The sequence below is a fragment of the Gymnoscopelus microlampas genome (genome assembly GCF_963454915.1).
Source record: "Gymnoscopelus microlampas genome assembly, chromosome: 14".
NCBI classification, from domain to species: domain Eukaryota; kingdom Metazoa; phylum Chordata; class Actinopteri; order Myctophiformes; family Myctophidae; genus Gymnoscopelus; species Gymnoscopelus microlampas.
In genome coordinates this window covers 41,738,931-41,753,955 of record NC_139951.1, presented here as the reverse complement: position 1 = coordinate 41,753,955, position 15,025 = coordinate 41,738,931, and the positions used below count along the sequence as shown (strand labels likewise).

Genomic DNA, 15,025 nt, shown 5'->3' with positions numbered 1-15,025 from the left:
TTTTGTCTCTCAAGGCTGATTGTTTTTGTTTTACACATCATACACACTTCTTTTTTCCACCACCTCTGTTGTCGCCTCTGTGGGACGAGGCCCTACTTCATAGTCATCATTCCAGTCATATTTCAAACAAAACGGTTGTCAGGCAACAGTTTTGTTTCTTTGTCTGATAATGATCTTGTTTGAAAGGTAGCTTAAGCCTTTGGAAGGCCTACCCTACCAGTTTGCCAGAACTTTCCTAATAAATCAAGCTACTTTTTTCCAATCGTGGGCTAGCAGACTATTCGTCCGCTGCAACGTCCCTGTTAACTCAAACCATTACTGATGTGATAAGCCACCAGTATCCGTTTTTTAAAGCCAAATGTCATTTATTTACTTTCCCTGACTTCTTTCTTAAGAAGGAAGCTGCTACACGTCAATCTGAGCAGATTGTAAAACATGTTCAATAGAAACGCTACGCCCTGTTAATCTCGTTCGCTGGGCAGTCACGATCTAAGCTTTGACCTCGACTACATGAACCCTGTTCTGTGCCATGTCATAATAAGCAAACGTTCGGCACATCTACAAAGCTCGTCCTTGTAGGTCAGCTATTTTCAGCAAAGGGACTTGGTGTAGAGGGTAGAAAGGAGGGTGGGGGGCCAAGTATAGATCTAAGGGACCTCTGTCAACGAAGTATATAGGGTTTAAGTGGTTAATAAGATGAGCGGATCGTTCGTCCAGCTCCATTAACCCATTCAATCTGGGAACGAATCACAGTCATTTTAGATTTATTTGGCTATTCAAAAATAGCAGATCTGCTATTTTTGGAAAAATAATGACATTTTTTGATAATCTTTGAATATATATTTTCTAAAGCAAATATTTGTACCTGTAAAATGTCTCAACAAATGTCTTAATTCTTCTGGAAAACTTGTTGCTATATCAGTGGTGCTCAAACTTTTAATTGTCAAGGACCCCCAAAATCATATGTTTTTGGCCGCCGATCCCCATCAAAATATGTTGTTCCAGGGACCCCCCAGAAGCAAAGATTTCAGTAAAAAAAAATGTTTCAAAAACATATATGTATTCAACACAAATGTTCAAGATTTTTCAAAAACAGCAGATCTACAAGCTTGTAGATCTGCTTGTTGCGTAAGCTTGTTGCGCAGCTCTCGGTGCCACGACCTGGTAGATCTGCTATTTTTGAATGGCCAAAGTATAAAAATAATGGTTAAATCTCAAATCCAAAATGACACAGATGTCCCCCGGATGTCTCCCGGATTGAAAGGGTTAATTCTGTTTAATACAAAGCTACACCTTGTTTATATCCCTGCTGCCAGGCGGGCACACTGAATGCCACACAGCGCTATGATCTAACAGGCTGGCTGGTCCTAAACAGACCTGCCTATCATCACATAATTCACATGATTCAGTCTTGATTATGTACAGGGCACCTCTGCATAGCTATACATAGCTGCAGACATACATGGGAGTCAACAGCACCTCTGCATAGATACATAGTTGCAAACATATATGGGAGTCAACAGCACCTCTGCATAGATACATACAGTAGTTGCATATGGGAGTCAACAGCACCTCTGCATAGATACATACAGTGGCGTGCACAGACATTTTGAGGGGCAGGTGCTCAAGTAAATTATACTATTTTTTTTTTACTTGGTCTGCTCTTTTTTCCCCTCTACACCTATACCTCTTTGCCAAAAATAGCCGTTCTACAAGCCCACAACGCCTCGCGCTGCGAGGCGTTGTGGGCTTGTAGATCTGCTATTTTTGGCTAAAGTTCTCCTCAGAAAAGGGATGCTAGGTTTCGAGTGGTTATGGTAAAATGAAAAATCATATCACATAAAGATTTGGCGGACCCCCTGTAGTAACTCTGAGGACCCCCTAGGGGTCCCGGACCCCCTGTCGAAGACCCCTGCTGTAAACTGAGTGCCCTTTTTTCAAAAGGGCACTTCTGATCAAGAGGGAAAAGGGCAGGTGCTCCTGCACCACCTAGAGTCTATCTGTGCACGTCCCTGGATACAGTACATACAGTAGTTGCAAACATATGGGAGTCAACAGCTCTGCATAGATACATAGTTGCAAACATATATGGTAGTCAACAGCACGTGTCACAGTTCTCCCCAACAGTGCTGGAAAGGAACCAAGTACATTTTCATTCCTGTCGGGCAGAAACCTCTTATCTCAGTGTTTTTTTTTGTGTGTCTTTGTCGTAAATTAACGCCCTACTTGATCATACTACAGCGTCACACAAAAAGCATCAAGAGTAGCATATCCGCAAGCTTGAAAGGGGGCACGAAGCGACGTGTTTTGAGCTTGTAGTTCTGCTATTTTTGTAATTTTTTATTTGAATCCTGAAGAAGTATCATTTTTGGACATATAAGGTTTCCATCCGACAGACGATTTACTCAAGTGCTGTACTTGGGTACAATTTTAAGATACTTTTACTTTACTTGAGTATGTCCATTTTTCAATACTTTCTACTTATAAATCACTTCATCGTGGAGGCAAAAATGTGTCTTTTTATTCCACTACAGTTAATTGAAAACAGTTACTAGTTACTTAACTGATTTAGATTATTATTACAAAACATACCTTAACCAATCAAGCCCTATTTTATACTTCAGCTATTCGAATAATAATAGCCGATCCACAATCTCATAACGCGTCGTGGCGTGAGCTTGTTGACCAGCAATTTTATTAAGCTTAAAAAATGTGTTAATACTGCATATATAAGTACTTGTACTTTTGGTACTTTAAAGGGATATTTCACTTTCAAATAAAAATAAACATTAAAAAATATATTTAAAAAATCATGCCCCCCTCACGCATTAGAAGGACATTCTAATGTGTGAGGGGGGTTTTTCCATTACTTTTTTCATTCATTTTTTCAATTTTTATTTGAAAGTGAAATATCCTTTGAGTACATTTTGATGCCAATGCTGTTTTACTCAAGTAAAATCTTGGAATGCAGGACTGTTATACTTCTATATGTAACTTGAGTACGTCTATGGAGTACTTCTTCCATCACTGCTCTCAGTCAGCGCTCTCATGTTAGACCCATTAAGCACAGTAGAGTGGTGAATGGTGCGCCAGCCTTATTTAACAAAGGTACCGTGTGGGCTTATTTATGATGGGGGCCCGGTTTATTTTAAGATGTGTGTGTGTGTGGGCGTGTGCGTGTGCTTGCGCGTCCGTCCGTCCCTGAGATATAGGACAGGTCCCTCAGGTTCCTATTTGCTCCGTGTGTGATTAATGAGGCAGGCTTCCAACGGCAGGTTAACATCCACACACACACACTCACTCACTTACACTTCTTCTTCCTCAAAGACATGAGGAGTTGGAAACTGTCCGGTTCCATGTCTCAGTCTCTCGTTAGCCTCCTCTAATCCCTGGACTTCCCTGCCGCTGCCACCGGGAGATAACGTTGACCCCTATATACAGTGGTTCTCAACCTGTGGGTTCGGTACCCCCAGGGGGGTCCCCACATGGTTTTCTTTGGGGGGGGGGGGCAAGATGACAGTAAAGTGACAATTTAAGGACTTTTAAGACATTTTTAATACCTGGGGGAAATAAGTAATCAATAAACTATACATATAAAAACTGGTCAAACATTGGCCAAATTGTCAAATAATATAAGAAAGAGGCGAACCATTTGAAAATAGCCGATCTACAAGCTCACAACGCCTCGCGTTGCGAGGCGTTGTGAGCTTGTAGATCGGCTATTTTCACAATATTTATCTCGGGGGTCCCCAGTTCAAATGTGATTATTTTCACGGTCTGAAATGGTTGAGAACCACTGCCCTAGAACACGGTTTACAACAGTGGTTCTCAAACGTTTACATTTTAAGCCCCCCCCCGCCCTGAGTGTATACAGTATATAGGACTTAAGTGGTTAAAGGAGGAGTTCACCCAAAAAATGACTTATTTTCTATCAATTGCACACCCCATGAAGCCTTGAATTCATGGATTTATTTTTGTTTTTGTGGCATTCCTAAGCCAACAACTTGATGACCGGGTGTGTATCCGGTAGGAGACACAAATAATCTACTTTACTCCTACCGGATACATTAGCCGGTAGGAGACGGGAATCAAATTATTGGCTTAGGAATGCCAGAAAAACAAAAATAAATCCATGGATTCAAGGCTTCATGGGGTGTGCAATTGATAGAAAATGAGTCATTTTTTGGGTGAACTACTCCTTTAATGTATGTTCTGTAACAACAATCAAAATGTACAAGGTAACTAGTAGCTAAAGTTTTCAAATATTGTAGTGGAGTAAAAAGTACTATATTTTCCCCTGAGATGTTTTGTTGTAGAAGTATCAAGTATTGAAAAATGGAAATACTCCAGTAAAGTAAAAGTACCTCAAAATTGTACTTAAGTACGGTGCTTGAGTAAATGTACTTAGCGACTTTACAACACTGCAGCCCTAGACAGTATCCCCTGATTTCCTTAGAAAACAGCAAGAAGGAAACCATAGCTAGCATAATGAACCATGAATGAATGATAACGCACCTTTTTGAAGAATATATAGGTATATAAATAAGAAATTGAGTGAAAGAGACGCAGTTATATCAGTGACTCCAGAGAAGACTTATTTTTAACCTGTGGCTATTAACATTTCAGTGAGTCCAGTTATGATGTCAATGTGTTCAAATAATGTGTAAAAAAAAGTATTTTCTATTAAATAACCGTTGTGCTAGTCAGGTTTTTGATTTATAGTATCTTTCTCTTAAGTACCCCCTGATGTACGTACTTCCGTGTACGCCCCCCCCCCCCCCATTTGTGTACAAACTACAAATCCCCAGCTAAATTATTGATAGGAAATGACCGTTATAGGTCCATTTGGTTCCGATCAATAATTTAGCTAGGAACCCTAGGACCCCTGGGGGTCACCAGACCCCACTTTGAGAAACACTGGGTAACAGAAAAGAGCTCCTCAACTGGCAATCGATGCATTTTAATGACTTTTCCGATCTTTGCAGTGCAGACGTCTGTATCGTGTCACCATGGGGATGGTTCAGATAAGATGACAACGAGTATAAGTTGTCAGTCACGAGAAAAAGGTATGCAAAACGTGCTTTCCAAATGGTCTGCTGCTTTAAATGGCTAAACTGTGTTTGATCACTGTATTGTCTTATGGTTGCATTAAATCTCTCGATCAACGGGCCTAAATCCCACCCTAGTACAGTACTTCCATTTTGTTCCCACAGGGTGGTGTGCCTATGAGATGCATGTAAAGAAAAACACACTGTATACATACAGTAGGTGGCCAGTGACTTTGACCAGTTTCACTTTCAAAACCTTTGCATCATCAGGGACGTGCACAGATAGACTCTAGGTGGTGCTACAGCACCTGCCCTTTGCCCTCTTGACCAGAAGTGCCCTGTTTACAGCAGGGGTCTTCAACAGGGGGTCCGGGACCCCTAGGGGGTCCTCAGAGTTACTACAGGGGGTCCGCCAAATATTTATGTGATATGATTTTTCTTTTTACCATAACCACTCGAAACCTAGCATCCCTTTTCTGAAGAGAACTTTAGCCAAAAATAGCAGTGGGCTTGCAGATCGGCTATTTTTGGCAAAGAGGTATAGGTGTAGAGGGGAAAAAGAGCAGACCAAGTAAACAAAAAAAAGTATAATTTACTTGAGCACCTGCCCCTCAAAATATCTGTGCACGCCACTGTGCATCATGCATGTCACACAAACATAATGCGACACGCAACACCAATGGTTTTGATCATGTGGATTGTGGAAGTTAAATGGTGGATTTGTGGATAGGACTCTATATGAAAAAAACGTGTTATATCAACAATCGCATTCTGTTTGTGTGACATGCATTATGCAAAGGTTTTAAAAGTGAAACTGGTCAAAGTCACCGGCCACCTACTGTGTATATACATAATACATGCATTGCATAGTGTACATTGGGACATACAGTACAGTACACCGTATGCTTCTATACATATTCTGCTGGACTGTCTTTTATTCGTCATAATGCCTGTCACTTGTGTCAATGTATGTCAGTCTGTCAATGCATTGTTCTCAGGATTTATTTATTTTGCTCTTTGTGTTAGGCATAAAGTAACAATTTAATATGTGTGTGTGAGCGCAGCAAACATATTTATTCCTCTACACGTGTTCACATACTGAATAATAATAATAATTAATGGACATGCAAAAACTATATTTTTTCTTTGTAACTGACCTACACGTTATTAAAAGTAATCCAACTGAAATTACTTATGTAATTAGATTATTATTAAGCCATATAACTTGTCATTGTCTAACGGTTGGACATGTTGTGTCAAAGTGTACCCTGAAGGAGGTTTGAGTGTTTGCTCAGACCGATGACAAATTTGAGCGAACGACAAAGTGTATAATAGGGTTCATGTAGTTAAAGGGATATTCCACTTTCAAACCACATGCAGTTTTTAAGTTGCTTGATTCAGTATTTACATATTTGAGGCCAACATCAGTCATCAGAACCAAGGACGTGTGTTTTAAATGAGTCTAACGTGGTTAAAATGGAGTTTGAAGATACTGTACAATGAGTTTATATGGGAAGTGAGCATGTCTGATCAAATGAATATCAAATATCTAAATACTGAATCAAGCAACTTAAAAACTGTGGGGTGAAACACAAAAGCCTGAGAAGACGTTAAAATGAGGTTGAAAGTGAAATATTCCTTAAGTTTGGGCATCTGGTAGTAGCCTATTTCAGTTTTTTCTAACGTTTTCAGTACCCTCTGGTGGAGAAAGACGTGCACATACACAGCCTTACAATCTACAGTACAGTAGGGCTCGGACTGGTGCATTTTCTATATTTGCTTAGAAACACACATAGAATACAATATTTTAGAAGTATGAGTCTGTTGACACCTACTCACAACAGTGTATTTGAAAAGTTGAATTCTTTCATCTTAAAAGCTTTACAAAATAAGGAATTTGAGAATAGCAAAAAATAACTCGTCTACGAGCTCACAACATGTGTGTGTGTGATTGATTGATTGATTGAAAACTTTATTATTAAATTAACAGTTTGCAAAGACAAGCACAGGGAAGTACAGTTCAATACAAGGTCTGTTAAAATGATTTTAAACCCAAGAAAGAACTATGGCAATGCTTCATGAGCTGCATGATGTTTGTATTCCACTTCAAGTTCTACAAGCTCACACCGCGTCGCGTGAGCATGTAGATCTGCTATTTTCAAATATGGTAGTACTTTTACTTTTGGCACTTTAAGTACATTTTGATGCCAATACCTTTGTACTTGTACTCAAGTACATTTTGAATCCTGGACTTTTACTTGTAGCAGAGTATTTCTATTTTGCAGTATTGGTATTTTTACTTAAGTAAAACATTTGAGTACTTTTCCCACCACTGCATAGGTATTGCATCTTAGGGAGATACCGTCCATACTGTAGGTGTTTAACTTTCAATTACATAGTTGAAATGTGCTGTTCAAATAAACTCGCCTTGCCCAAGCAATGCAGTGGCAGATAATAAAATGTAAAATGGGTGTGGTAGAGATCAGTGGTGGAAGAAGTACCGGTACTCACATTTTTTTTATTTCAGTAAAAGTATCAATACTATAATGTAGAAATACTCTGTTACAAGATGTAATGGAGTAGAAGTAAAAAATATAGAAAATTGGAAATACTCCAGTAAAGTAAAGTTACCTCAAAATTGTACTTAAGTACAGTACTTGAGTACATGTACTTAGTTACTTTCCACCACTGGTAGAGATTCAGGTGTGCCCAGAGCCATGGGCGTGTCAGACAGCGTAGACCGTATAATCCACTGTTTCCCAAACAGTGGATTATGACCCATCTTTCGGTCACAGACCCATTTTTATGGGTCGCAAGTTAATACAGTAGCACCTTTTTTCCGTTCCCTACATTAAAAAAATATATATTTACCCGGTATATCAGGGGTCTTCAACGTTTTCAGGCCAAGGACCCCCTAACTGAGAGAGAGATAAAGCATGGACCCCCTCTATATTGTATAAAATTGTGTTTCAGATTAAACTTTTTTTTTTTTTACTTGGTCTGCTCTTTTTTCCTTTTACACCTATACCTTTTTGCCGGAAATAGCCGATCTACAAGCTCACAATGCCTCGCAGCGCGAGGCGTTGTGAGCTTGTAGATCTGCTATTTTTGGCTAATGTTCCCCTCAGAAAAGGGATGCTATATAGGGTTCAAGTGGTTGATGAAAAAAGAAAATCATATCACACAAAGATTTGGCAGACCCCCTGTAGTAACTCTGAGGACCCCCTAGGGGTCCCGGACCCCCTGTTGAAGACCCCTGGTTTAAACGGCAAAATCCCAACTTTTCATCAATTAAAAACAATTCCCACATTTAGATCTAGATCTACAATTTTCACAGGTTTGTGTCCGGGCAAACGTCAACTTCGTTTTTGTTGGGTCTTGAGCTAAAACATTTGGGAACCACTGGTCTAGACACTTAACACAGGTCATCATGGACCCTGAGGACAACCCGTTGTCTTTAGTCCCCGTAACTTACTGGGGTTATGACCAGCGGGGCGCCATCATCTACCCCACAGTGGAAGTATGGGTAGAGGGCTCCAGTGAAAGTGTAGCCAATGAAGGAGTAGATGTGAGACTTGGAGTCGACGTCGTAAAAGGACACCTGTCCTCCCTTGTAATCCACAAACACGCCCACCTTCCTGAGCTTCCGCGGGAAGAGTAGCACAGGAGGGTCCGTGCTGGCCTTATAGCCGTCTCCCATTTCTATTGTCCAGTAGCCATGTTCAGGCGATATGGAGAACGATTTTCTCCTGTCTATGGACTCCCTGACCACCCCTAAGGCCCATTTCTTCTTCCCCTCCACCTGCACCTCGTAGTAAACCTTCCCCGAGGAGTAGCCCTTCGTTGCGACGACGGACGCGCCCAAAAACCCGGTGAATCGTTTCTGGCTGAAAGGCCTCTTCTGCCATTTCCCCTCCCTCACCTCTTTGCGGTTGTCGGAGAGGGTGAGCGAACGGTGTGCCGTGTCGGGGTCGAGGGTCACGTCCATGGCGAACTGCTGTATCCACCTCAGCTTCTGGTCGGGGAACTTCTCCATCTCCTTGTTGAGCTTGTCCTCGAGGTCGGACAGCTCCCTCCTCCCCGTCGCCTCGAGTTCGCCGACGGCGCTCCTCAAGGACTTCCTTATGTTCTCCTCGTCCTCGCACAGGTTGCTCCGAGCGCTGAATTCGGGCCAGTCGTTGACGTGCGGGAGGCCGTAGAGGGACCGGGAGTTCTGCAGAACGTGGAAAGGGTCGTCGTTTTGCGAGAGCCGTGCCAGTTCGTCACCTCTCTGCCGCAGGGCTCTGATCTCCAGCTTCAGCACCTTCATGAAGCCCTCGGCTCTCCGCTCTACCGCTTTCTGCTTCTTCTCAATCGCCCACAGGAGCTCCGATTGGCTCCTCTCCGCGGAGGCAATGAGGGCACTGAAGACCTGCATGCTGTCCGCGATGTCTCTCTCCGTGTCATTCTTGCAGAGCTCCACTGAGTATTTGATGTCCTGAACCTTCTGCTGACGCTCCTGTATCATCTGCTGTACTTTGAAGTGAATCTTCCTGAGCTCAGCCTGCCTCTCCCCGCATTCCATTTCCAGCAGGATGGCGTTGTGCGTGTGGTGGTCCTTCTCGAGGCACAGGTGGCACACGCACTTCTGGTCGGTCCTGCAGAACCAGTCCAGGAGGACGTGGTGCTCCTGGCACATCCTGTCCTCCAGCTTCTCCGCGGGGTCGATCAGCGTGTGCCTCTTCAGGCCGGCCACCCTGCGGTGAGGCTCCAGGTGGACCGTGCAGAAGTACGTCAGGCACTGCAGACAGAACTTGGCGGCGCTCAGCTTCCTCCAGGTGCAGATGTCGCAGGCCACCTCGTTGTCGCCGTGCTTGGCGGCGGCGCTCTGGTCCCTCATCATCCCTTTGAATTGGTCGGAGAGCTCCCTGATGGTGGTGTTGGTCTTCAACTCGGGCCTCCTGGTGAACACCTGCTTGCAGAGCGGGCACAGGCAGCTGTCGGAGTTGTCCCAGTATCCGCCGAGGCAGGCCTTGCAGAAGTTGTGTCCGCAGGCGATGGACACGGGCTCCGTGAAGACGTCCAGGCAGATGGAGCACTGGAACTGCTCCTCAGACAGCAGGCCGCTGCAGCTCGCCATATCTGGAACATGACATAAACCACATAATAACTTCCTGGAAAGTATTTTGGCATTCCATTTTCCACCCACTGAAACTGTGATAAAGACACAGGCTATCCGTTTTCCTTGCAATTATAGATAAAGGTGCCAAGCCTTTTAAACAGAGATGGACTCACTTTTTTACAGAATGCCCTGAAACAGTGGAATCAACTTTTTAGCCTCATTTCAGTCTAGGAATGGGCAAAATAGCCCTGGCTGCTGTTAACACTGAATGTGCAAATATTTGCCTACTCACAGAGGTGTTGTTGACCGTCGACTCACCTGAGTGAGCGAACACAGCCCGTGCACTCACACTGCGTCCGATTCGTAGAATTGCCCGCTGGTCAGTTTATTTTAAACTGTCTCCTTGTGTCTTCTTCTACTTTTCACCATGTCCTTCTGTCACCTTGCTCTGCTTTTACTATGCAGCATGCAGTGATGACAGGCGTTGCCAGATTTTGCGAGAGAATCAAGCAGCCAAGACAACAACAAGCCCAAAAGAAGCGACGGCTATTATAGGCCTCATGACATCAACTATTTGGAAAATAGCAGATCTACAAGCTCACAACGCTATGCGATGCAGCGAGATGTGAGGTTGTAGATCAGCTATTTAAAACATTCATATTTGGAATCTTTTTTAAACATTTCATCGACACAAATCTTGTATGGGGGTCCCTGGCACAAAACATTTTCCAATTGGGGGGTGGGTCCACGGACAAATACCATATTAATTAGGGGTTTCGTTGTCATGAAAATGTTTGAGAACCGCCGGTTTAAAAAACTGTTAGGAAGCAAGCACAAATAAAGCAACTGCACTCTAGAAACAAAAATCCCTAAAAAAAAAAGAGCAATATTTACAAGCAACTTTAGCAGAAAAACAAGCCCAAAGTCGCTTATAATGAGCGTACTTGGCAACACTGGTGATGATGACAGATCATGTTACGTCTCAACAATGCTATGTTGTAGATCAAGTTTGTTTTTCTGTCACACATGAATTAACCCTTGCCATTGTGTTTTGCCAACGTAACCAGTGAGTCGTGTAAAAGCCCTCATGTATATATGAATGGCTGGCCCACTGCTTTTAATGCTTTAGGATGGGTCAAGTACGTTCAGTTTCAACCTGGCGTCCCGGTTATTTTGGGCATTTTTGAGCTTGTAGATCGGCTGTTTTTGGCTGAGAGATTTGGTGCAGACGGGGCGAAAAAAGCGCTCCAAGTACAGTTGCAACTGAGGTCCGTTTGACCAAGACTAGATTAAGTGGTTAATGCACAGACATTCATTTAACAGTCCTCATTCCAACAACTGTGAATTGGAGGTACAGTAGTATTGGTATCATGCAGTTGGGCTGGGTCCCAGAAAGCATAGCATATTGCAGAGGCACTTCTGAAACACTTAAACCTGATTTATACTTTTAGTTTTGTGCACAGGAACTAGCACATATACAGTACAAGCTCACGACACGTCACATCTAGTTTGGGTGTGTGACACTGGCACGCAACGACATATAAATCACTCAGGCTTTACCCTCCCAAATATGAGACCAGTGATGTAGAGTAACTAAGTACATTTACTCAGCTACTGTACTTAAGTACAATGTTGACGTTGTACTCCACTACCCTACATCTCACTGTAAATACTGACTTTTTACTCCTAGTGCAATTATTTGACAGCCTTAGTTATTAGTTACTTGGCAGATTTGGATCGTTATTATGAAACATGCATTATCCAGCCATTTAAGCCCAATTTATTCTTTGGCTATTCGAAAATAGCCGATCTACAAGCTCACAAGCTCGTCGGCTTGTAGATCGACTATTTTTGAAAATGTTTGAAACATTTTGAAAAACATCGTGAAAAGGACCATTCAATGTCTTCTTTTATTTTGGCACTATAAGTATTATATGGATGCAATACTTTTATTCGGGGGACATTTTTAACACAGGACTTTTACTTGAGTATTTTGTATATTGTAGTGTTGCTACCTTTATTTAAGTAAAAACAAAAAACAAACCTTAAGAGTACTTCAACCAGCACAGTATGAGACCACACAGAGACCAACACAGAGGTGTTCTCACCAAGTATAATGCTTTAATACTCACCATGATTCAGCACATTATTAACACTGAGGTACAACAGACTGGTCTAACACAGGTCAAGTAGGCCTACATCACAGCAGTAAACACTCTCTCACTCTCCAGCCATGGACACATTTACAAGTAACCTACAAGGTTTTAAATCAAATGTTTTGCATTTTAACCACATGAACCCCTCCTCACGTCCCTCATTATGAGCCTAACGTTCGGTGAAAATAGCAGATCTATTAAGCTCACACAACGCGTGGCAAGATCGTCTATTTTCCGTGAAGATGTTTTAAGTGTAGAGGCGGGGGAAAAGAGGACCCCTGGGGGACGCTGGTCAGTTTAAGTAGTTAAGTGGTTAAAACACTAAATCTCAGGGTGGGGAACGATAGCGACAGGCTGCGTTTATGTACAGGAATATAAAAACAGGCTTTCGGACATGTTTTCTGATTTGAGGAAACAGTAGTCGCAGTAAGGTTACACAATACTGATGGTACACACACACACACACGCACACACACAGTACACCGAGCACAAGTCCATCCAAGGCAGCCACAGTATATAAAACCACACCAGAGCCATTCTCATCCACACACACTGCAGCTCTGGTCAAAATAGAACAAGGTCGCCATCTACTGGTTAAGTCACATAATGTCTGTCTGGAGAACAGAAATAACAACAGAACAAAGACATCATTCCACATTAAAAAGTTTGAACAATTTAGCTATCTATGTCAATCAAGAACGAATGCATTACTGTACACAGACTAAACTAGTAACCAGAATACTGGCCAACTATCTATTTTTTATTCATTATCTATCTAAAGCCATTCAGTGGAATCGGATTTTTAAAAAAGAGAGAAAATAAATGATGACCCCACCGCAGGCTTCCAATGGCTTTGAAAGGGGACAATTGTCCGGTTCAGTAGTAGTCTATATCAGTGGTTCTCAAAGTGGGTTCCAAGGACCCTCATGGATCGTTGAGGGGGTTCCAAATGGCCCCTTACAGGTCTGTAACTCTGAGAGTGCACAAAATGAGTTTGTATACACTCAGAGTTATGAGGGTCTTTGAAATTAAAAGGTTTGAAGAACCACTTGTCTAAATGAACGACAGCAATGTCACCGGTAAAGGTATAGGTCCTATACTATAGGACAAACCGCTGTGTTGTTGAATGCTCGGATCTTAACTAGTGTTCCTATAGCAGGCATACATCACCCACTTCTGTCTCTATCAAAGCTGAACTAATGCACAATTGCTGGGAGTCGGATGCCATGCAATGAGGTAAGAAGAGAGATAAATGGCTACACTGGTGGATGTTTGTCCCCTACGAACGGGCCTTTTCCCTCGGCAGCCATATTGACATGAATAGCTGTGTAATGTTAGTTCCTTCAGGAGTTACCAAAAGATGCTAGTTAAGTTAAAGTCTTCCCGGTGAGCCAAAATGCACAACAGCATCAGCCTGACTCTGTTGGACCAGAATTGAACACAACCTTAATTAGTATCATTGGAAACACATGTGAAGTAACTAACATACAAACTATATGTCAACGTGGCTGCCATGGAAAAGGCCTATTACAGCTATTTTAACATCAGTTATTATCATAGCCCTTATTTCTAGACCGCAGCAGAATACTCATTATTTGTGGCATACATTAGTTAAAGGTCTGCGATAATTTAAAGTCACCCCTCAAAAACAAATACTTATACATTATGTACATTTCTTTTGGCAAAATGTTACGCCAAAGCAATACTTGATCTCTGTGAAAAGCCCAACATCATTGTGTTGAAATGTCTGACATGCCCTACTTATAAAGACCCATTTTAGGAAGAAGCCTTCCTTGGGTGCTAGCCCCCACCCTCCCCCCACTGAAAGCATCACACATAATATACTGACAACACAGTGAGCCTGTCGTCACTGTCGGGCAGAAACCTTGTATCTCCATAGTTCATCTTTTTAAGTTTCTATAAATGATTGCCTTATTTTATACTTATTCATATGATGGTGTCTTGAAAATAGGCGATCTACGCAATGTACGCATGAAGTCACAACGCGTCGCATAGATCGGCTATTTTGGAAAACGCTTGAACATTTCTGAAGACTTTTTTGCCATTTTAATAACATGTCTAAAACAGGGATGATATAATTTAGGTTCAAAGTGGTTACCGGTAAGTCTGTGGGGATTTATACCTTTTTAACCAATAAAGTATTAACAAGAACTTGTGACTAAATAAGTACACTGGATCCATTGGAACCTGAAAAGCGCTTTGGGTCGTACAGTACTAGGTTTCTGTCCGACAGCGGCCATACGCTCACATCGGCGCCATCACCGGAGGAGAAGCGATCACAAATGCCTATGAGTTAGTTCACTTAGGTAGAGTTGAGTTACGATGAGTTGAGATGTGAATTGAAATAAGCACAGACACCAGGACGGCCATAATTGGTGTTAGTTCATAATCACTGAGTGTAAGGAGTCTCTGTCTTCTCCTTCCTGTTACAATCTTAATCTCCTCTCCAGCCAAATTCCAATACCCACAATTTGTGCCTCCTCGCCTCCTCCAGCATGGCGGTGTTACGGTGAAATTGGTGACCTGCCGAAATTTGTGACCGTCTTGTGGAGTTCACATACGGTTAAAAGCAGAGGAGGCGAGGAGAGAAAATTTTGAATTGGAATTTGGCTTCTGACGTTGAGCCCTGTCCCTTCCTCCGCCTCCTCCTTCCTCAGAGTCACATGGCACAGATGGTAAGCCAATGGCAGCGGCCTCAG

The 15,025-nt window shown here is 42.4% G+C and overlaps 1 protein-coding gene across 2 annotated transcripts; it reads right to left on the bottom strand.

Annotated features, from left to right (window-relative positions):
• Nucleotides 1-8,310: 8,310 nt before the first annotated feature.
• LOC311060546 (E3 ubiquitin-protein ligase TRIM39-like) lies at nt 8,311-10,601 on the bottom strand. 2 transcript variants are annotated; one of them, XM_084078785.1, is made up of 2 exons: nt 10,442-10,601; nt 8,311-10,169 (listed from the first exon to the last, which is right to left on the bottom strand). In XM_084078785.1, the coding sequence occupies exon 2, from the start codon at nt 10,165-10,167 to the stop codon at nt 8,506-8,508; it is 1,662 nt and encodes a 553-aa protein (XP_083934911.1). In that variant the 5' UTR covers nt 10,168-10,169; nt 10,442-10,601; the 3' UTR covers nt 8,311-8,505. The 2 variants fall into 2 exon arrangements, with proteins under 2 accessions (XP_083934911.1, XP_083934910.1); XM_084078784.1 differs by having other exon boundaries at nt 10,468-10,592.
• Nucleotides 10,602-15,025: the final 4,424 nt, after the last annotated feature.